The following is a 22,616-nucleotide window of genomic DNA, read 5'->3' on the forward strand; positions in this document are numbered from 1 at the left end:
TGGTTTTTTATATATGGTTTCTCGTAAGGCTATATCTTCTTATATGATATCAACTACTCAATTATACGGGATCAAACGACCTAGTACATCTTGCAGAGCTTGAGCTTTACGCCAGGTATAATGGCTAATCAGGAAGATATCTGAATGTAGCTCCTATAATTCCATCATCGTGTTCACTAAACTAGAGTGTCACAGAAATAATTCTGACAGTGGGTAGTGGTACTGTCTCCTCCCCGGGCCGCATAAGACAGGACGGTCGTGCCTCCTTTTCTAGGGTATATTCTTTCAGAAATCTCGGGATCAGTAAGCCCAAGCGCTTTGAGAATGACCCCTTCTGCGTCCAGCACTGCTGTGAACCTATGCGGGACATGGTTCATGTAACATTTATGCCGGCGCTCCCACTTTGCGACCTTAAATCCGTCTAGGAGGATGTCGTAGTATGCAGAGTTTCTCGTATTGACAGGCCCCGAGGCTTACTGAATCTGTAACGTTTATAGTCCATTTCATTAATGTCCAAGCACAGCCGGACACTGGGCCGTTCATGGCTCCCACAAAGGAGGACAGCGGTCAAGAGGTAGTCGTTTCGGCTCATAGTCTCATAAGCCGTCGACAACACGCGAGCGTATGGTGGCATGATAAACTTGAAATCATAAATCGACGTCATTTCAATGTCTTCGCAAAGAACACGGGTAATAGTCTCAAGGATGGTCGCTGCCCAATTCAAGCCGAGGTGTTTACCAAAATCATAAGACCACAGATCTCCGAGAATAGGGGGTATTACCGTGAAGATATCGTAGTTGCGCTTTGAGCCCTGATTAGAATGCCTGACATAAATGATTTGGCCGGGGTTGTATCGGTAGAGTCGCATCTCACTGAAGATCCACGGGCGGTAAACGGTCTTTTCGAAATCCTCATCGGCCTTGTCGTATGCAACTATCACGGTGATTGTCTTGTACATTGTCGAAAATGCCAGAACCCTTTCGATTAGGGCGTCACCGTCCAGGGTTTGGTCAATAGAGATCTGATCAACGAATAGGTACTTGATAGACATAGCCTTGGCAAGGTGTACTGCGCTGGCGATATTTTGAGAACTGTGAAGATCGCCGTCCCAGCGCCAGGACAGGATGGCCATTTGCGACATATTCTCGGTGGTAATCTTCACCAGTCACACTGGCACTGGTTTCGTTGCTCTTCCCAGCTGCTCACCATGTACCAGGGACTCCTCATCAATCTCGTCGACGACCAGTGCTCTGAATTCAGAAGGGGTTTGGGTAGCAAGGTCGTTTTCGTGGAGCGTGAGGGCTTCTGATATAATTCTCGGAGCCGTGTGTCCTGAGGATTCAGTAGATTTATTGGGGTCACTAGTTGGGTACAACCACTTAACATTTCTAGGCGTCAGCGGTGTGCGTAGAGGTGGAAGTTAGCTAGCTATTCTCACTTCGACCTTTGAAGCGACATGGAAGTCTTCATTATCTTTGTCTTGAGAACCATTCATTTCTCCACCATACTTGTAGTCGATGTTGTGGCATACGAGATCCAAGAACAGACGCAACAGGTGCCAACAACGCCTGGCCAGAGGCTTAGCTCAGCCTGGCTGCAGCCGCCCTGATTGGGTTGGTAATTCTGAAGGTTTGTCATAGAAGCTATCTTATACAGTTTCTCATCTCATCATTATAAAAACACCCATCCACAGTACAAGAAAAAAAAAAGAAGAACGGAAAGACAACACCTCGCAAAGGACGCACCATGATGAAACATACCCCCTAATTCTACAACAAGGCAAAAAAGGACAAAAAAGACAAGTCTATTAATTATGCTGCACGATCATCCGACTGACGCACACTCCTCAGACACCGCTCAAGTCTCTTCCCTCGCTCCTTCTCACGGACAAGAGTAGCCTTGGCGAAAGCGCGTATCGCGTCTCGACCGACTTTCTCTCTCCAGGTTGTCCAGCCAGCTAGTTCACTGACGACCACATCTTTGTTCCAGGTGATCTCGCGGGAGAGACGGGCGATCTGGGTTTCGGATTCCTGGATCTTGTTCTCTAGGTCGCGGACAGATTTCTGCCGGGATTCTTCGAGGCCCGGGAAGTTGAGGTTGAATTTCCTAGGGAGGGAGGAGGAGACCAGGGAGGAGCGGGAGCGGGAGAGGGAGCGTGAGGTGGATGTGAGGGTGGATATTACGTTGAGGGGGCGGGAGAGGGACTCTAGAATGGCGGATGTGGTGTTGTCGATGGAGGTGACGGTGTTGAGGAACTGGAGGAAGGGAGAGGAGTCGGATGAGGAGGTTGAGAGGTGAGAGGCGTAGCGGCAAAATGCATCGACATGGTTCTGCGGAAGAGCGTTGGTAGGCTCCTTGAGTGTTGAGATAGCGGAGGAACATAGACCCAATGCATCAGCTATGTCGGAGGCAGAGTTATGTAGAGCGTAACCACGACGGATCAGACTGCGTGTATTGGCATGGACGGCGCGAACCATTTCTTGTGCATGTGTCACGAATTGCTCCGTCTCGCGCATACCCTCCTGAGTGACGGGCTCGTAGTCGTCTGCGATTGACTCGTAAAGAACTTGCGCCTTGCGACGAGACCGATCTGCCATCATCTCCGGCTGGAGTTCTGGGACGAGGAAAAACTCCCAGAGCATTTCGTGGGTTGAAAAGGTTGGGTGAGAGAGCAAAATCTTGAGAAACCTATCTAGCTTTGCCTGCATGTCGTGAAGAACCGAGCGAGATGGCTTCGAGTGAATCTGGAAGGGAGAGCGGAAGTCGGAGAGCAAGGGCATGTATGAGGCAGGGTGCTCAATGGAAAGCCATTTTGCGAGATTCTCGAAGTCTGTGAATGTGCGCTTACATGTTGTCACGGTGTAGGTTGTGGTAGGCGCCAGGGTAGATTCTGCAGAGTTCGGCGGAGGATTGGGGGCCCCCGACTTGAGAACAAAGCGTACGGTTGCATCTTCCACGAAGAACGAACGGACTACAGTGGTGACCCGACCGGAAGGGTCGTCCGTTGCTGAAGGCGGATTGGAGATGAGAATGAGATCATCGATGCGATTTCGCACTTCATCATCCTTCGCCAGTTCAACAGCTGTGAGTCCGCGGGCCTCTTTAAGATGCACATCCACCCTAGGGTCCATGAACAGAATCCGAACTTGGTCGATGCGGCCATATTTACTGGCCATCATCAAGGGGGTGAACCTCTTGTCATTCGTCGCATTTGGATCACAATCACATTCTTGCAGAATCTTGATGGTAATATCAGGGTCACTAACGATATGAAGCAAGGTATTCCCTTTCGCATCAATATGATCGTCCAAACGCAATGGCCTGCCGTCACCTTGAGATTTTTGAGCAGCCGTCAACGCCTCCTTAACCATCGAGCTGTAGTCAGGGTGGTCGTAGGATCTACATAGAGCAAACAGCGGCGTCTGCCCATGCTTATCACGTTGACGCCAGGGAAGCAGTGTTTCCAGCCTATGCATCACTGAGGGGGTGCTGAAGAGATAATGAGCAACAGTGCGTCCATGAATATCTGACTTCCTCAAGTAGGAGACGATCGTTTGCTCGTCCGCCGTGTTGAAAAGGTAGTCGAGTATGATGTCTACCATCTCGGTGTGCGCGAGTTGGACAGCTGCATTTAGCAACGTTGTCCCATCCGTATTCGTATCATCAAGAATGTCTTCTAAGGGATAGTACTCCTCCAGAGTAAGCAGGTATTTCAGGGCTTCTGGTTGGCGATTTTCGACTGCCATCATGGGAATGGAATGACCTGCGGGGTCCTGGGTTTTGGTCAACGTCTCAATTGAACTGTCTCCTTCGATTGTACTCGTCATAGACCCCATCGTAGTCGTACGAGAAGCGAATGAAATGGCCGAAGACTCGGACAGACTGCGGACATCCATAGAAACCTTCTTGACAGGGCGCCGGATTTCTTCCGGTGGAGAACTGCTTGTCCATGCCTGAAAAGGAAATACGTGCGCTAAAGGTGGTGTGTCCGCTGGGGTATCATGAACTGCTATCTCACCATTGCTTTCGTTGCGCCCACCAAGGATGGGCAGGGTCAACGGGGGTCGATGATGTTCATTGTCCTCGTCGGTTCTGAATAGAACTCGGCTCCCTTCAGGTTCATAAGGGATATCATCTATCGATTCTTGACTACCGTCTGGTTCCAGGATAGCCCTCATATCAGCAATGCGTCCACTCTTAGTTGCATTCCATAAGCGCTTGTTCCGGATGCTCGACCTTCGAAGGCCTGCCGAATCAGTCACAAGGTACGTAAGGACTGCTTCAAAAGTACTCAGAGCGTAGCCCATTTCTCCACTGTCGACATCGTCAACATATATGAAGTGCTGCATATACAACAGTCGTGCTTGTAAATGCTTGGTTTGAGATCTAATGACCACGACAAGCAACAATGAGACCAGAACATCCGCGTTCACTGTTACAGATGCATTTTGCTTCTCAGATGCTTGTGGGTCGACTTTATCATAATTGCCAGGATACGACAGAATCTTTACCGTTTCCAGCAAGATGTTCAGCATATCATGGGGACACTTTGCATCCAGCATTTTGCGGAACTCCTCCACTGCTCTACCAAGACGCTGCAGTAACTCTCGCTTGCCTTCTCGGCCACCTTCAACGACTATGCCCACCTGCGAAACGTCTATGCTCTCCATCTGGCGGATCCTGGTATCTAACTCCATATCTTCGGGCTGGCGAAAACTACAAAGGCGGGGGAAAAGAAGAGACTCGTGCACCTGCTCAGCGACGTAGCGTTCGATCAATCTCTCAACAAGAGGCCCGGTCAGGTCAGTCGTGGCACCGAGAAAAGACAGTTGCTGTTTGTCCACTAATCGAAAGAGGTCAATGGCTGCGGTAACCGCTGTCTCCAGGCTGCGGCGCATGAGGTCCTCATCATCTTCAAAGTACTCTTCTGAGTTGAATGGAAGCCCATCCTTGAAACGTGAGGATGAACTGCGTACGGAAGCGGTCTCATCGATAGCTGGTTCATCGCGGTCACGTTTCCAGTCAAAGTCTTCGGACAGTACAGGTGAACGTGATGGAGGGGGGGGCAACGGTTTGCCTAATTCTTTCCCGAATTCCCGGAATAATCTCTCTAACCCAGGTTGCATCTGCCTCGCGATCATTGGAAAATGAGACAGTAGTTCCGCAAAGGTCTTAATTTCCTTCTTTGCGGGCGAGGAGACCGACTCCCCAGACTTGGCGCTGCTGGCCGAAATACTCCTCTTTGGCAGTGTCCCTGGCACCACAGCAGAAATGATCTTGCCGGGTTCGAACGAGCCGATTAATGGTCGGGAGATGTAGTAGATAAGCCATGGTTGGGACCCATTGTTTGGTGTGTAATAGAGGGCATCAGACAGCAGCTGGGCTTGGGTCAAGGACTTGAACCCTAGAAATGCGGTTTAGCACACACGAAGAATCAAGGAACAGTCTCCTTCCCACCTTTATTGCTGTAAACAGAATTCTCTTTTATGATTACAGTACGGCCATTAACGGTGGTCACCTGCTTTGCCTTCCCCCGACTGTCGCGGACATTCGTGTCATCCTTTGTTCCGACGGTTCCATTTGTGACGGGTATCCGGAGGGCATGGCTGCCTAGGAATTCTTCGGAGACGACGAGATCGGAATAGAAGAGAGACGACTCGCGATCGCGGGAGCCGATTAGAGATTCGGTCACAGGAACTAGGAGCACCTAAAGAATGATGTTAGAGCCAGTCACTGAAGTATAGCCCCGCATAGTTCCGCTGGACGTACATGGTTCTCTGTTGGTATACACTGCCCCGGAACAGTGCTTCGGAAGAAGGCACGCAGGAAAGGATTTAGAGGGTGCATCCAAACGGTGTTGGACGACGTCCCAGTGAGAGAGCTCCGGACTTCATCAAGTCGTTGTGTTCCAATTCAAGAGGGGATTTGCGCTGCTCGATCGCCACAGGGGAGGAGCAGCTCCGGCGCATGTGCTTGCGGGGGAGATATAGACAGAAACTCAACGTACTGGGAAAATGGAGCAGTCGAAGCTGAAAACACAAGCGATGATAAACGAAAGATGACGCAAATTATGTAAATCCCGGGAGAATCAATGGTCCAGAACAAGGAGGAGCAGCGTTTCAATTACAACAGCTTTCGCGGAGGCCGCAAGAGCTCCTCGCGCTATACCGCATTAGGCAATCTAACTTGTTGACGGACTGGAATCTAGACAACAATTTGACGACATGGTATAGAACGATATCAAGCAAGTAGACTTGTTGATTATCATGCTCTGATTAAAATATTATGACAATCTCGCATAATTTGAAAATATCCCGTGTATTCCCGGTACCAAATTGGCTAATATACAGATATAAGTGACAGAACAAACCGTTTCAAGAGAGCTTCTCTTGCCTTTCCCTCCAACAATTCCATATACAATGCTGGGCTGTGAGTCATGTATCAAAGATGTGGACGTGCCGTATGGCAGGTAATTTTTCCACCGCCACTCAGGATATTGATAAGTCGAGAATGGTCTCGCGGCATTGGACCTCCAACCACAGCATTCTCAGACGGATGTACGACCAGAGAAGATCGACCTGAAACCCAAGATATGAAAGGATCTAACCCAGTCTCCGTACCTTCCTGCTCCTGGTACCACCAAACTTTATACGAGTCGAGTCCGTTACGCGGCTGACTAGCCCACGAACGTTCTTACCCTCGTTACCCAGCAGAACCTTGGTGAAAGCCTCACGGCCCAGTCCAAACCCGCGAAATACGATCTCCAAACGATTGATGTCAAGAAGATAGCCCCGTTCCTGCATCTGACCGAACACATGGGACGTCAATTGGTATGCCGGGTCGTATCCCGAACGGTGTCCTTTGCGGAAACCGAGATGGCCGCAGCTCATGGATAACAGCGGGTTGCCATTAGGTCGTGTCAAGGTCAAAATGGTGTTGTGCTTATGTGAGAAGACGTGTAGGTGATGCGGAGGAGCACGGTCGGCGTAGGGTTGCTTAATCATTTCGGCTTCCAGGCTCTCTGCCATTCGAGAGTAATCACGGCTCACATTCTGATTTGTGCGAGTCCTCTCTCCCTGCATCATCTTGGTGATCGCGGAGAGTGCGGAGTTCTCATCGGCGGCTGCCTCGGGCTTCGCATTCAGAATCTGTCTCTCAATTTGCCGGGTCTTGTCTTTAGCATCTGACGCGGATGTTCCATGGGTTGAGGAGAACGGTCTGATGAGCCGAATCGAAGAGGTACGAAGTTGGCATTGCCGACCAACTGAAGGCAATGCCTTCAACAAGGAACTCGCAAACGTGGTGTTCATCTTTTGCTAGGGAGGCAGAAATGTTGGGGATATGCGGCGAAGGTAGTCGGAAGAGCGTGGCGGAGAGACCGACCAACGCAAGGAAAGCAGGAGGGCAATAACACGGGTGTGTCACGCAAACGAAGGCAATTGGGCAATCCTAAGTGAATAGGTCGATCTGGTCGCAAAGTACCTCGGGCAGTTAGGATCGTGAACGGCGCAACGGTGGTTCGGGACAGAAGGCGGCGGAAAAGGGCCCGAATTTTCGAGTCTTGGCATTTGCATCTCAACTTTTTCTTTCTCCCTCTCCATTGACTCCGCGGCCGAAATCGCTTCTTCCTCGCCTCCACACCCGACTCCTTCAATTCCCCTTCACCCTCGGGGCGTTGCTGACCTCATACTCTTTTTGAGTCCTCTTTTTCATCCTTCTGGCATCTATTCATATCATAAATAGCATGATTTCAGCTACTAGATTGTCGGCCACCGCGCGGGCGGCCACCTTGCGGTCTCAAGTACCGAGTTTGAGAACAGCTGCTTCTCAGCGGTCATCTATCCAGGCTTACTCTTACTCGACATCGCCTACAGCCAGACTCTCCCTTTCCTCTAATACCGAACGCGCAAACCGTCCTGTCTCCCAAATACTTTCCCCGTACGCTGCTCTTCCACTCACGCGATCCTTCCATGTCAGCAGTTCTCGCTGGCAACAACAAGAACAGAAGAAGGAGAAACAATCCGAGGAATCTAAGGAGGAATCTAAGGAGGAAAAGGATGAAGGCAAGTCTGATGAGGAAAAGAAGAATGCGCCTCCTCCCCCTCCTCACGGAGACAAGACTCCCTGGCAGGTCTTTAGAGAGACTCTGCAGTCAGAGTTCAAGGCCTCCAAGGAGTGGAACGAGTCCACCAAGGCTCTGGCATCTTCAGCACATCAGTTCACAGAGAATGAGAATATCAAGAAGGCTCGTGCCGCCTATGAAGCCGCCCAAGGAGCGGCTGCGACTAAAACCGGAGCTGCTTTGAAGACCACCGGTCAAGCCCTCGGCAAAGGAGCTTCCTGGACATGGAATACTCCCGTCGTTAAGGGTCTCCGAAAGGGTGTTAACGCGACCGGTTCTGGAATCGAGAAGGTGACGCGGCCTGTGAGAGAGACTGAGGCTTACAAGAACGTTAAGGATGCCATCGACGATGGCAGTAGCTCCCGCTATGGTGGTTATATTGATAAGGAGGAGCGCCGCAGACTGCGGAAGAAGCGTGAAGAGTTGGAATTGAAGGCTGGTAAGCGGATTGAGCCCATGGTTGAAGATCCAAAGTAAGTCGCTCTACCAGGATGGTACTGGTCGTTCCGTTGCTAATCTTGCAATCCCTCCCAGTGCCGGCACCAACATCACACTTCATAAGGACTCTGCCTGGAAGGAGTCATGGCGCGACTTCAAGGACTCCAACCCTATGATGCAGAAACTCTTCGCTTTCAAGGAAACATATAACGAGTCTGAGAATCCATTGATCAGCACTGCCCGCAGCATTTCCGACCGCGTGGCTGGATTCTTTGCCGAAAATGAAACTGCCCAAGTCATTAAGAAGTTCCGTGAAATGGATCCCAACTTTCAGATGGAGGAATTCTTGCGGGAAATGCGTGAATATATCCTTCCTGAGGTTTTGGACGCGTACGTCAAGGGAGATGTTGAGACACTCAAGCTTTGGCTGTCCGATGCTCAGTTCAGCGTCTACGCTGCCCTCGCCAAACAGTACACAACTGCCGGCCTAAAATCCGATGGTCGTATCCTCGATGTCCGTGGCGTTGAAGTCATGAACGCCCGTATGTTGGACCCTGGCGATATTCCCGTGTTCGTGGTGACCTGCCGTTCACAGGAAGTACATGTGTACAAGAACGTGAAGACCGGCGAGCTTGCCGCTGGTATGGAGGATAAGGTCCAGCTGGTCACTTATGCCATCGGTCTCACAAGGATCCCTGAAGATGTTAACAACCCGGAGACCCGGGGTTGGAGATTGATCGAGTTGCAGAAGGCTGCTCGTGACTACATCTAAACGGCCCCGACTGATTCTTCCCTTCTGCCTATCCATTCTTGCTCATTCGACGATCATATTATAACCGACCAACCATGTCTTGATTATCGGGGATTTTTGATGAATTACCTCCCCAATATTTCTCTTCTCCATTGTTTTGATATCATCCGACTGTACAATATGAACTTCCCAAATCTCATAGAGCCAGGTGGAACCAGTGCTTCATGTTATGTGTGATAGTAGCCATTGCTAATTTTGCTGGATGTTCTTGTTTCTTCCTTTCCTCTCTTTGTATCCATTTCCCCGACTGCTGCCTTGGTGTGGGTTTCGGCTACGACTGGATGGCGATATCTCAGCCCACGGCAACAGTGTCATTTCCATACATAAGTTGGTTTAATGGTCTGCCTGGCGTATTCGGCGTTTGCTGCTATTGACTGCAAGATCAACGCTCCACTCTCCTCATCACTTGCATCTGGATCTATGTCCAGCTCGTTTGCCATTATATATTTTAGTCTTACAGCCATGAGAAGTCATTATCTATAACTTTTTCCTGAGCTACTCGGGATACATTCACTACTAAATACTCTAGTGCTGATGCAAAATAACCTTGAATTTCGAAGGGAATCAAACTTTTGTTACCGCCATGCCGTAATCGTGGGCGTAAGTATATGTATATATTTATATTCAATCTGTAACATGAGGACCAATCCTTTCCGAAATACAAACAGCCAGGGTTAGATGGAAAATATTTAATATGAATGATTCCTTATAGAAAACAAGACACTAAAAATATATGAACATTAGAGCATTTTCTTATTTATTGACCACGTCCGGCACCACCGGCACCACCGGCGCCACCACCACCCATTAGATTCCGAGCCCTGCACAAGTTAATTAGCTTCAGCGCCACATTAACATTTCCACAGGTGTAAAGCTTACATGTCAGCGATGTTAGGGTCGCTCATCAGGCTCGACATATCCGGCATACCACCACCACGGCCGAAGTTATCTGCCATCTGTCTCAACTGAGGGTTGCTCATGAGGTTGTTGAGCATGTCCGGGTTGCTCATCAGGTTCTGAGCCATGCTGGAGAACATAGGGTTATTCATGAGGGAGCTAAGGTCGGGCATGCCGCCACCGCCACCGCGGCCACCACCCATCAAGCCGGCGAGGGAAGAGAGGTCTGGCATGCCGCCAGCACCACGGCTTGCGCCAGCGGCATCATCAACAGCATCAGCAGGAGGTTCGGCACCACGAGTAGATTCCGCGATCTTCCTCTTGGAGGTCTCCAAACCTCTCTTCATGGCCTCGCTGCCGCCATTACCTTCAGCTTCGATGCCCTTCTCATAGGCCTCCTTAGCGCCGTGGAAATCAGCCAAGTCAAAGCGAGCAAGACCCAGACGGCTCCATGCCTTGGAATACTTGGGGTCGACGGCAGTGGCGAGCTCGGCATCCTCGGCGGCCTTCTCGTGTTGACCGGAGGCGGAATAGGCAGCAGCACGGTTGGAGAGGTAGATAGGGTTGGAGGGGGCAATGGACAAAGCCTTGGTGTAGAGATCGATAGCAGAGTTGTAGTCCTTGCGCGCCATGGCAGCATTACCCTCCGACTTCAGCTTGTCAGACTCGGCAGTAGGAGCACCAGCCTGGGGCTTCTGGCTCGAGCTGGTCTGCGCTCCGGCGCCAGCAGAGTCACCCTTGTTGCGGAGCTTCTCGTAGACACTATAGATGTTTGCAAGAGACTGACCGCCGACAGCGTCCTTCACAGCAGCCTCATCGGAAGGGTCAACCTTGAAGGTATCCGCGATGCACGACTGAGCGATTTCGATCGATTCTGCGTCATCAGCAGTAAGGGTTCCATCCTTCAAACTGGAGCCCAGAAAGTCGATGATTGCAAGCGCCAAGCGCTTCTTGGACTCGGTAGGAGCCTAGAGATGGAGTAAGTTAGTATGAAAATCAAACATAGAATTCTCAACAGAGTACTCATGCCATGATATGAGATTAGCCGGGGTATCGCTGTAGAAGAGCTTCACTTGTCTGGAGAAAGATCACCGTCGCGGGGGATTTTGAATGCGGGGACCAAATCAGTAAACTTACTGTAAGCTGTACTGTTTGGCACGTTTGCCTGCAAGATCCCGTGCACGTGATAGCCGTTGCTGCCGTCACCCTCAACATCCGATATACACTTGCGCTTCTATACGTCGCAACCGGAAAAAGTATTAGATGATTATGGTCGGTTATTCCGGGATTGACTCTGTCCCGAGTCCGACAGAATAAGTCTTCTACGCCCGACGAAGATGACTCAATGTCAGCTCGCTCTTCACGACTTTCTCACCTGTGACGAGCCATGTACTGGCCCAATGGAGTACCTCGGGTCTATGCGGTCAATGGCCCTGCGATTCCCTTCGTGCCGTCCGACGATATTGAAGAATTAGATTTGGAGCGCTCTGTGGAACAGAGACTATCGCTGAATGACAATGGGCCCAAGGAACCATCCAGGGCGGAGGTTGCCTGGGCTGACGAGGCCATTGACGGCATCTGCGTCTCTCGGAGTGGTCATATGTTTGCGACTATGACAGCTACTTCAATAGCTGTGTGGCAAACAAGAGTATGTCTCGGTTGAGTGATAACTACTTCGACGTATACATGTGTTGACTGGTCCCTAGCCGACCGCGGTTGTCGCCGCTGTCGCCCGATCCGCTTCGTCACTTAGCACTTATGGTCCGAATCTAGCTCTGCTGATGCACCCCGACTCGACGATAATCGTTGTTCAGACGCTCAACGGATACCTCCTCACCTATACAGTTGCTACCGATCCACATGGTCATGTTTATCAGCAGCATTTCGATCACTCTGCCCAAAGCCGCCGGCAGCAGCTTGCCCGTGAGGAAGATGCGAATGGCGTCCGGGATGCCAGTATTCGCTTTAGGATGGCTATCAAGATAGAGTCTGGGATTGTGAAAGCTCTGGCGCTGGACAACGAGCTTGTGGTAGCTACCGTGAAACCCGCGGCAATTCAATGCATTCGATGGACACCTGATGCGCACGGAGCCCAAACGACCTCGGAATTGCTAAGTCGCATATTGGGGGTGTCTAAGCGGACATCCATTACGGAGATGGTGTACGATCGTGCTATCAACCTCTTAGTGTGGGTTACGAATGAAGGACAGGCGTACGCAGTCCAACGCGTACCTGAGGGCTCGCGTGATCCGGAGAGCCCAAAGAAGCTCTTCAACGGTCACTGCTTCCACAGTCCGAAGAACGACGGCGAGAAAGCGCTCAGGGTTGCCGTCAATGCTCGGTTCTCGCTGCTTACTGTGAACTGCGCCAACGGTGACATCTTTGTGTATACTGCTAAAGATTACCTTGGAAATGTCCCACTATCTCATAAACTGCAACTCCCAGCATCGCCTCATACAACAGGCAATTTAAGCTTCATGTCCTATTCGCCGGATGGCTACTGTCTCTTCGCAGGCTACGAACGTGGTTGGACAACATGGAGCGTGTTCGGCAAGCCGGGAGGGAATAGTTTCTCGACGGACAGGTCTCTTGCCGAGACCAATGCCGAGGATTGGCTCACAGGAGTCTCATATGGATGTTGGATAGGTGGAGGCTCAGATATCATCTTGACCGCACAGAATGATCGTCGCCTATGGATTCTGGAGACGGCACGGAGCGCATTGACAGGCTGCTTTTCATCCGCGAATCTTGCTAGAGGATTACTACAAACTGGAACCGAGATCATTCTGTATCGAGGGCATGACTTACCCGACCTTATGACTATCTCGGGCAAGGACTCTCTCTGGCATCATGCGCAATATCCCCCGAGCTACCTCCACTCGCAGTGGCCAATTCGTTCCAGCGTAGTCTCCCAAGATGGGAGATATGTAGCAATTGCAGGCAGAAGAGGCCTAGCACACTACAGTGTCAACAGTGGACGCTGGAAAGTCTTCGAGGACTCTAAAATAGAGAACTCGTTCGCGGTCCGAGGTGGCATGTGCTGGTACGGACATATCTTGATAGCCGCCATTGAAAGCGATGGGTCATACGAGGTGTGTGCTGTATCTTTACGAGAATGCGTTGGATAGAACTAACTCTTATAGCTGCGTTTATACTCGCGAGAACTGCCCCTGAACAATCAATCGATCTTGCACATTGAATATCTCCCTTCACCCGTGGTCTTCATCGGGCCGTCGGGCGAGGACTCCATTCTCGTTTACACATATGATAACATCCTGTATCATTTCATCATTAATTCTATGCACACTCGAATCACACTTGTTCCCGTTGGCCAAATTGCGTTTAACGGCATTGTGCGAGCACCCACGCGAGTCCGGGCGATCAGCTGGGTCTTGCCGGATGATCAAATGCGTAAGTGTGTCTATTCCATGTTAGCATGTTGTGGGTCTGACAACACCAGGCGATGGCGACCCATCTCAAGATGTGAAAGTGGCATCTGTTCTTCTTTTGGTCGACGGCAATTTGGTTTTGTTACAGCCGTCTCAATCGCCCACCGGGGATTTGAAGTATGACATGCGAGTGGTATCGCACGATGTCGAGTATTACATTCTGATGCGTGACCAATTGTCATTCAACTTTGCTCCACCCGTGGATGAATCCCTTCCGGCCAGCCCATCCGCCGAAATGGCTTTGAATATGCGTCATCATAACCTATCATTGAGAGACTCTCTCTGGACCTTTTGTGGCAAAGACCTCCTCGCCTGGGGCGATGTGCAAGATGTCCTGCGACGAGAAGATGTCCCGAAGGCAATTGAGATACCCCTAGACTTTTATCCTCTATCCGTTTTGTTGAACAAGGGCATTGTTTTGGGAGTAGAGTCAGAAATGACCCAACGACGCGATACCACTTTTGCTGTGCTGAAGTTTGCCATTCGAGTGAGTCAAACCAACCTTTGCAATATCCTCTTGACTAACGATAAAGACCCACCTCTTCCTTCCGTATTTCTTGCAATACTGCTTAGTTCATGGAGATATGCCAGCTGCGCTGTCACTATGTCAACATTTCTCCCATCTTTCATACTTCCCGCATGCCCTTGAAATCCTCCTTCACCACGTTTTGGACGACGAAGTCGACAATGTAAGTCGAGATAGCAAAATAGACGACCCTTCGCAAAAGCACGATCCTCTGCTTCCATCGGTCATCTCCTTCCTTCAAACCTCCCTTCCTGCGCGGGTGTATTTGGACATTGTCGTTCAATGCACGCGGAAAACCGAACTTCGTTCATGGCGCACTCTTTTCAACTATCTCCCACCTCCAAGAGACCTGTTTGAGCAGGCTCTCAGGCTCGACTCCCTTAAGACAGCCGTCGGCTACCTTCTTGTGCTGCAGGCGTTTGAGGATGATGATGGTCATGAGGCACCTATTGAAGACTATGTCGTTCGATTGCTCGTGCTGGCCTCGCAGAAAGGCGAGTGGGAACTCTGCGCCGAGCTGGCAAGATTCCTCATTGCACTCGACGGGTCTGGCGAGATGCTTCGACGAGCTATTGACCGAACGGGTCTTCGAAACGGGGGTCTCCCAGGGGCCGGCCTAAATGGATCCGGAACGAGCATGAAAGGTCTCGGCCTAGCAATCACACCGTCTTGGTCATCACTATCTGCCGCATCATCCATCTCGCCCCGTCAAAGCATCTCCCGCCAGGGGAGCAACACATCCCGAACCCCGGACAGAATGGACAGCGTTGACGAAGTTTCGTGATATATCGCCACATCTGTACATAACATAACATGCCATCCACAGTCATACATAGCTATAAATAGTCATAGTCATAGTCATAGCATAACTCAATTGAATCGTTAAATCCATTTTCCGTTGATAATAACCTTACAATAAATACATATATCTATAGATCATGATCACTTCATTCCATGCATAGGTATCACTCACTGCTCCCCACATCATACCCAACCAAACCAACAATCAAACAAATAAAAGAAACCCCCTAACCAACTCAACACCCACCCCCAAAGAAAAGAAAAATCTAATCAAGATGCATCCTCCACAACCCATCCCCCAAATAATGTCCATCCTCCATCACAACCCCCTTCCCCTTACTCTTCATATCCTCCGTCCCCATCTTCAACGTCCCAACAAGACAAGCCGTCTCCTTCCCCTCCGCCAAAACAGCAACCACCTGTCCCGCCTCCAACGCATTCTCCTTCTCCGGTAACCGGCCCCCGGGACTCGTTAATCCGGGCGCCATGAGCGCGGCGCCGGCTAGCACGAAGCGGATCGCGCCGCGGTCGATTTGTACGGTTGGGAGGGCGGTGGGATATTGGTGGATGAGTTTTAGGTGTGGAATGGGAGGGCCGTCTTGGGGTTGGTAGAAGAGGGGTGTGGAGTCGATTGTGTAGAGGGTGCATTTTTCGGGACTATATTCAGATCACCCTTGTTAGTATTGGGCTTTTACCTGAGGTTTGGTGTGAATGGGGGTGGTGGTGGTGGTGGTTGGTGGTGGGGTGTGTTGTGTATGTGAGGTGTATGTGAGGGGTTGGGTTTGTCTATCTATCTTTTTTCATATAGATGCGATATAGTGCGATATCTCTTTGTATCCAGGTATGCATGAAGGAGAATGGTGCAGGAAGTAGACAGAAGAAAAAGGAGAGGTACAGTTTAACAGCATCGAGCTGAGCTTTCTTCGGCAGGATATCATCAATGTAAGGTTCGAAGCCTGGGTATGCTTCTACGAAGCGTTGGCGGAGGCCGCGCTGCACGCTGGATTTCACTTTTGAGCGGTTGCTCGGGGGGATACTATTGATTTGAGTTCTTTGTTAGTAAATATTCCTTGTGAGGTAATTTGATGTGTTTTGATGTGTATGGAGAGTGGTTTCTTGAGTGATTTGTTTTCTTAAGCTGTGAGGTCATGGGCGTGCGTCGGAGGTTTGGGCTTGGGTGCTTGCGCGGGGTTTCTTTGACTTTGGGGGTGTCGGGATAGGAATTGAGAGGATCTCATGTCGGAGGTGGTTTTCATAGCTTGATATGGTGTTTGCTTACTCTTTCTTGAACATTTTGGGTGGTTTTCTGGTGTTGATGTTGGTTCTTGCGATGAGGTCAAACTGCGCGCTTGGCGGGGTGAGGTTGACGCGGGGAAGGGCTATCGGTGTCACGTGTTGGATTCAGTTATTCGCGGATTATTACTGTTACACTATGAAGCACATGATTTTTTACGGAGAAAAATGGTTCGTGGTATAAATTGTTATTTTTCATTCATATCATCTACAATTTAAGGTATCTGACTTAGCCACGGGCGGCACCGGCTTTGATCAGGAGGATATCACCGTCCTCAACGACGTAGTCCTTACCCTTGGTCATGACCTTACCGGCGGCCTTGACGGCGGCTTCATCGCCGTACTCACGCAGAGTGCTATAGTTGTAAACAATGGCCTGGATAAAAGTCTTCTCAAAGTCGGTGTGAATGACACCGGCAGCAGAAGGAGCCTTGATACCCTTGCGGATGGTCCACTGGCGGACTTCATCGGCACCAGTGGTGAAGAAACTGGCCAGGTTCAGAGATGTACGCATGGTGGTGATCACCTTGGGCAAGGCAGACTTGGTGTTCAGGTTCTTGCACTCCTCGATGGCCTCCTTTTCAGTCTCGAACCGGGTAAGGCGCTCCTCGAAACAGGCCGAGAAGGGAATTATAGGGTCACCAGGAGAGTTTTTCTTCACCCATTCCAGAACATCGGGAAGGCGCTTATTCTTCTGGCGGATGTAGTCTTTCTCGCTAAGGTTGACTAGGTAGACAACAGGCTTAGCAGTGAGGAGCTGGAGGGGGTTGATGACCTCAACCTAGAAGTTGTTAGTGCCAAGCAAAAGAAGGCATTGACTGCGATAATAATAGAAGACAAAACAATATCAGATAGGACGTAATCTCATGTGACCTCGCGTTGGTATAAATTGAGGCCCTTCGACGAGCTGGGTTATATTCGAGCAAAGCTCTTATTCATCATTTGAAATTGTGCAATGGGTCTTATATGGGAAGAAAAGAGAAATAATAATCACATACCTCTTTGGGGCCCCAATCGGCCTTGCGGACATCCTTGCCGGACTTCAGGTGCTCGAGGACCTTGGCAACAGTAGCTTCCTCCTCGCGCAGCTTCTTCATCTCAAGTGACTGACCACCGCGCTTCGTCTGCTTCGTCAAGCCCTCCAGAGCTTTCTCAACAAACTCAATATCCTTGACACGGAGTTCCTCGCTGATGATGTCCAGATCACGAGCGGGGTCGACGTCACCCTCGACGTGAATAATCTCAGCATCATCGAAGCAGCGCACAACTTGGAAGATAGCATCGACGGCACGGATGTGGGACAAGAAAGCGTTACCGAGACCAGCACCGGTAGAGGCACCACGAGTCAGACCGGCGATATCATAGACCGTCAAGTTGGCAGGAACCTGCGACTTGGGCTTGTAATGCTCGCACAACCAGTCGAAACGATCATCGGGAACGATGACACGCGCCTCTTCGGGGTCAATGGTGGCATAGGGGAAGTTGGCCGGGTTACCCAAGTTGGACTTGGTGATGGCTTGGAAGAGCGTCGATTTACCGACGTTGGCCAGACCAACCTATGGTATGTTAATGTTGAACATATTTGTTTTCCTTGACAGGACTACATGGTGTGTTGATGTGGAAAGAGAAAGAGAAAAAAAATTTCAGGGGAGGTGAGGATAGTGTGCTTAAATAGGGTTAGGGAAAAAAAGGATGGCTGGGAAGTGGGCGAAAAAAAAAAAAAAAAAATAGCCGGTGGGGTCAATGCTCACATACGATACCGCTCTTCAGGTTATTTCCTGGACGGCCCAGAAGGACCTTCTCTTGTACAACAGCTTTCTTGGGAGGCATCTTTTTGTTGGATTTCTTCTTCTTGCTGGAGTAGCTCCGGTAAGAGAAGAAGGAGAAAGTGGACGGAGGGGTGACGCGGGGACGGCAACAGTAGGATTGGAGGCGCGAGGCCAAAGCAGGACCAGCTGCGGTTCGTTCTAATCGGAGGGGAAAAGAAAGGAAAAGAAACACGGAGGGGGATTGGATGGACGACGTTTTGGCGGTGCCCACAGCTTGCTGGTGGGCGAATTGAATGGGAAAGAAGAAAAATTTAGGGAAGAGGAGGGGTCAATGAGGGGTAGCAATTGTCGATTACTGGTACACCTGATGTCTTCTGTGGTCGAGTGTGAAAAGGCAAAATAATACCAAAAAAAAAAATTTCAACGTGTTCTCCGAATGCGCAGTTCTCTCTCCCTATGACGCGCTCTGCTCTCTCGCCTAAACATACCGTGACCTCTCCTTTCGCTCCATCTCACCGCCCACGTGAGTGGATAGCCCTCGTCATGTGGCCTGTGCTTGCAGAAGCATGGTATATTACGTCATAAACACAGGCATTCACGAGATTGTACGGAGTAGTATAAGCTGGGGATACTAAAGAATCATGAAGCCAAACTGATAAGACCTATCTGGTAATATGCAAAACGGGATATATTAATTGACTCAGACCTTATATACTTTTAACAACCCGACGGACAAAGTCCTTATATATATATAACTCTTGTGCTTGTTATGTGACTAATATACATCCTATCCTCCATTGACACAGGCGGTGGTTCAAATTAAACAGCATGGGCTGCAACAGGAAACATTATAGTGTTTGTTTGGTTGGAGTTTCTCAGTGGACCGCTTCATGGGTTTTCACTCTGCATTCATATTCGCGTGCATTGGGTATATTCATAAAGATTTCCATCATAATAACGCCGTGGAGAGGTGAGTGGACCAAAAGCGAACGATAGGCCAATCCACCTTAAGAGATGGTCATGGCCAATGTTGGCCTGTTGACAAGACTTTAAGTCGACCATACACCCCATGAACCTAACAGTGTGGCGGAAGCTCGCTTCACGCTCACACCCACATGCCTTCTATGGCAAATGGTTATGCCTGGAAAGCAAGAGACCCTTCTACTAGCCGGTTGGTGCATTTAGATAATTTGCGCACAGAACATCTGAGATGTCAGCTCCAAAGATAAGAGGTGACGGTCATCTGAACCACAGGCATTTGCCATCTTTCTTACTTTGCAAATTGGGACCAGGTCGAGTCTTGTCGGCTGCATAGCATACCTACATTGTGGCCTTTACTGCAGCTTCCGCAATGGAGCGGTATTCAGCGCACTGCTTCACAAGGCGCCGTATCCCCTCAAAAGCTTTGCAAAAAGCTTGAGAGGACAGGAAATCCTCTGTCCGGTCAATTAGTTTCAAATTGTATCCTCGATAAGCATCTTGAGGGTTGCGTATGATACTCCATGAGAGCGTCATTGACGCAATCACTGGGTAATAGATCAAGGATCTTGAAGAAACGTTAGCAGCTTCTAAAGCGAACCTTCCAGTGACACTCACCCAAAAAGGGGTGTATTATCCTGCGATAAATATTTTGTAAGGTTGATAGATGCTCTAGCGGCTTTGGTGCAGAGTGACGTAGACAGTAATACCCGGGGATTAGATAACGAGGCGGGCGAGCTCGTGAAGTCATCCTTCTCCAGAAGGTCTGTCCCAGTGCTCAAGCCCCTGGCGACAACACGACGGTGAATTGCAATCACGCAGTGGAAGTACGAATAATGTAGCAGGAGTAACACAGGAGAGATTTTTGACCGGTGGCCATCAGCCACGGCCTTTTCCGGCTGATACTCGGGCGGAATGCTTCGTTTCCACTCCTGAAGCTTCTCGTCTAACACTCCAACCGAAGCGATGACCTGGCTCAGTGGCCTATCCTCCGCAGCTGGGGAGTAAAGATCCTTATATAGTTGCCCCTTGATAATAGCCAGCTGGCAAGTTGACCGGAACGCATTGAAGCTCCCAGATAGATCACTGGTTGGCATGCTGTACTTGCTGTCGGTTGGTGCTTCCATTGGTAAGGTCACACTGAAGTCTTCATCGCTTTGCGCTGGCGGTTCAGAGAACCGAAGGGATAGCCTGCCTAGAGTTAGACCCAAAATAAAGTATAACGCCATCCACAATAGCCATACTCTCGATCTAAGCAATAAGCGATCCAAAACAGTGTCCGCTTGTGCTGAATTCCCTCCGAACACAAAGGAGAGCCGCCTTCTGTCTTGCCCAAACCAAGTTCGTGACAGATGCGAATAGCAGCGGAGACCAAAAAACCACAAGGATTCTCAGCCGATGTCCCCAGAAGAAAGGTAACCTATACCAAAAGTTAGTTTGAGCCACGCGCCTAGACACATGAGTGCCGAATCATACCAATAGTAGGAGCGCTTGGAGACCCAACAGATCTGGTGGGCCAAAACAGAGCTCATTCACCATTTCTAAGGCATTTTGGATGAACAACCAGCTTTTCTGATGATGATCTGTCCCGGATGCTTCTTGAGGGCGGATCATGTATGCTGTTGCTAGTACTGCATTTATGCAGGCCCATTGGCTCGGTGTTTGAACTCTCATGTCCAAGCTTTTCTGATTGAAGAGTGATAGCAGCTCAGACCGCTGAAAAATTGGGAATAGCATATTGAAGTCCTCGATGTAACTTTGCACGAGGGAGACAATTTCATCTTTTGTTGGGAGTGAGCAAAACACTCGGCTGGGGAATGCGCCATGGAGAGGACTATTGGTTGTATTTTCATCAAGATGTTTCGCCGATAGTAATGAAGAGAGATTCGCTAACGATAGGTTTCCAACTTTTTGAGATATCCACTCCATCCCTTTTGGAGAGATAGCCGAAAAGCCTAGAATGATATCAGCTGAAATGGATCTCAGCTATAAATATTAATATCGAGTAAGCGGAAATCTGACCTCCAGCAAGTGGTGCATCGACCAACGACCGCGGAATGGAGAAAGATGCAAGACAAGGCGGCCAATCTTCCACGCTTTTATATGAGAATACTATGCCTGGATTAGCACCAGCAATGCTAGTAGTGCTCATGGCGTTTGGCTCCCCGCCAGCGCAAAAATTTCCAAACTCCGGGTCACTTGCGGTGTTATTATCGGAGTGTTTCAATACAGGGACATTTGAGCATAGAAATTCTTGAGCAGCATTTGTGTTACTTTCGCTCAGTCTAAGCCCCATATCAAGTAATCGAGACTCCATCCGTTCGATGTTCGTTTCCAGTCGGTTGATCATCACACGTCTTCACTCAGCATGTAAGACTTCTGCCGTGCAAAAATATAATATTGACACTTCAGTTCTACAGTACCTTCTCATATCTGCTCTGTATCTCTCCTCATTGCGCGCACCAGAAGCTCGACGCTCTCGACATATAGAGCATCTGAGTGTTGCGCCGAAGTCCCCACCTTGTTTCTTGTGACGGCATGCGCTGCAAACCTGGGGTTCATCAGTAACATATTGTGGCCATATGAGCCGGACCGCGCACTTTGTGTCTTGAAGGTTCCTGTTTCGCAACCCCTTTATCTGCGTGCGCAAGTGTCTTGGTCATGGGATCAAGGGGTATATGTCGACGAGAATCATCTTGCTGGCTGTTGCGACTCATTTTTCGATAAACTGGGAAGTCGACAAGTACTATGTGATGATGTTAAGAAAAGGTGGAATAGAAGTGATGGGGAAAGGGCCCCAAGGATTTGTCGTGGGGCATCGTGATCTGAGACTTTGGTCTAGAGCGGAGTAACGACTGTCGATCTTGAGACTCAGGACAGGCCTTATTCGGGAAATCCTCCAGCCGAATCATGTTGCAAAAGCCTATGGCCGGATCGTTGCTGGGACTAAATCCTTCGCATGTCTTGGCAGGCCCGGATGACGGATGTTCGTTCTGTATTGTAACTTACACAGTATTGATACATCTCAAGTTCGCCGGGCCATTGACTCCCGTTCATCTCCGAAGACATGGGATCGGTTTGATGACCTTCTGCTAATCGGCTCCAGGCTGCAGCCAGGTGGGGCACCCACGTTTTGTATCCCTCGAGGCACATATATATACCATCAGCATGCCCCGTCCGATGATGTGGTTGGCTCGGAAATCGGGTGTCAACCGTAAGTCCTTCTAGATCACATAATTGATATGGTAGGGCTCGACATATCAGGACAGCCATATTCCGATAAGGCACTGCTCGGGCCCCGGACGTTCGCTGTGCAGCGGAGTGTCCATCCGCATCGTTGAGCATTATTTTGCCCCTTGGATGTGGACCTTTCTCGCGGTGGTTTGCGCGTAGAGGATTAGACTGGAGTCCTATATAATCATCTACTTGCCCCTGTGGCAGTTGTATCCTTGATTAGACGGACCAATTTAAGTCTTTTTAGGCATGGTCTTTAGTTTTTATACTGATTGATTAACGTAAAGCTTTGGTCTCC

General features: G+C 49.7%; 8 protein-coding genes across 8 annotated transcripts; 2 read left to right on the forward strand and 6 right to left on the reverse strand.

Moving 5' to 3' along the window:
- Nucleotides 1–181: 181 nt before the first annotated feature.
- Nucleotides 182–1,141, reverse strand: AO090038000457 (uncharacterized protein; the record flags this gene model as incomplete). Its single annotated transcript, XM_023238285.1, has 2 exons — nt 182–357; nt 478–1,141. 2 exons carry the CDS (start codon nt 1,139–1,141, stop codon nt 182–184), a joined length of 840 nt encoding a protein of 279 aa, XP_023093140.1.
- Nucleotides 1,142–1,811: 670 nt separating this feature from the next.
- On the reverse strand, nt 1,812–5,847 carry AO090038000456 (putative VPS9 domain protein; the record flags this gene model as incomplete). The annotated part of the gene is made up of 3 exons (XM_001825323.3): nt 1,812–5,404; nt 5,458–5,707; nt 5,770–5,847. The coding sequence occupies 3 exons, from the start codon at nt 5,845–5,847 to the stop codon at nt 1,812–1,814; spliced, it is 3,921 nt and encodes a 1,306-aa protein (XP_001825375.3).
- A 663-nt stretch (nt 5,848–6,510) lies between these two features.
- Nucleotides 6,511–9,332, forward strand: tim44 (protein translocase subunit TIM44; the record flags this gene model as incomplete). Its single annotated transcript, XM_023238286.1, has 3 exons — nt 6,511–6,557; nt 7,762–8,595; nt 8,657–9,332. 3 exons carry the CDS (start codon nt 6,511–6,513, stop codon nt 9,330–9,332), a joined length of 1,557 nt encoding a protein of 518 aa, XP_023093139.1.
- Nucleotides 9,333–10,128: 796 nt separating this feature from the next.
- On the reverse strand, nt 10,129–12,648 carry AO090038000454 (putative Hsc70 cochaperone (SGT); the record flags this gene model as incomplete). The annotated part of the gene is made up of 3 exons (XM_023238287.1): nt 10,129–10,192; nt 10,251–11,236; nt 12,625–12,648. The coding sequence occupies 3 exons, from the start codon at nt 12,646–12,648 to the stop codon at nt 10,129–10,131; spliced, it is 1,074 nt and encodes a 357-aa protein (XP_023093138.1).
- Nucleotides 12,649–14,301: 1,653 nt separating this feature from the next.
- AO090038000453 (RIC1 family protein) lies at nt 14,302–15,027 on the forward strand (the record flags this gene model as incomplete). Its single annotated transcript, XM_001825320.3, has 1 exon — nt 14,302–15,027. One exon carries the CDS (start codon nt 14,302–14,304, stop codon nt 15,025–15,027), a length of 726 nt encoding a protein of 241 aa, XP_001825372.3.
- Nucleotides 15,028–15,310: 283 nt separating this feature from the next.
- AO090038000452 (translation machinery-associated protein 20) lies at nt 15,311–16,337 on the reverse strand (the record flags this gene model as incomplete). Its single annotated transcript, XM_001825319.3, has 3 exons — nt 15,311–15,701; nt 15,940–16,080; nt 16,324–16,337. The coding sequence occupies 3 exons, from the start codon at nt 16,335–16,337 to the stop codon at nt 15,311–15,313; spliced, it is 546 nt and encodes a 181-aa protein (XP_001825371.1).
- A 229-nt stretch (nt 16,338–16,566) lies between these two features.
- AO090038000451 (YchF/Obg family ATPase) lies at nt 16,567–18,167 on the reverse strand (the record flags this gene model as incomplete). The annotated part of the gene is made up of 3 exons (XM_001825318.3): nt 16,567–17,118; nt 17,336–17,893; nt 18,093–18,167. The coding sequence occupies 3 exons, from the start codon at nt 18,165–18,167 to the stop codon at nt 16,567–16,569; spliced, it is 1,185 nt and encodes a 394-aa protein (XP_001825370.1).
- Nucleotides 18,168–19,015: 848 nt separating this feature from the next.
- On the reverse strand, nt 19,016–21,013 carry AO090038000450 (fungal specific transcription factor domain-containing protein; the record flags this gene model as incomplete). Its single annotated transcript, XM_023238288.1, has 6 exons — nt 19,016–19,112; nt 19,431–19,652; nt 19,703–20,224; nt 20,329–20,504; nt 20,561–20,918; nt 20,979–21,013. 6 exons carry the CDS (start codon nt 21,011–21,013, stop codon nt 19,016–19,018), a joined length of 1,410 nt encoding a protein of 469 aa, XP_023093137.1.
- Nucleotides 21,014–22,616: the final 1,603 nt, after the last annotated feature.

The sequence above is a fragment of the Aspergillus oryzae genome, chromosome 6 (assembly GCF_000184455.2).
Source record: "Aspergillus oryzae RIB40 DNA, chromosome 6".
In the NCBI taxonomy this organism is placed as follows: Eukaryota; Fungi; Ascomycota; class Eurotiomycetes; order Eurotiales; family Aspergillaceae; genus Aspergillus; species Aspergillus oryzae.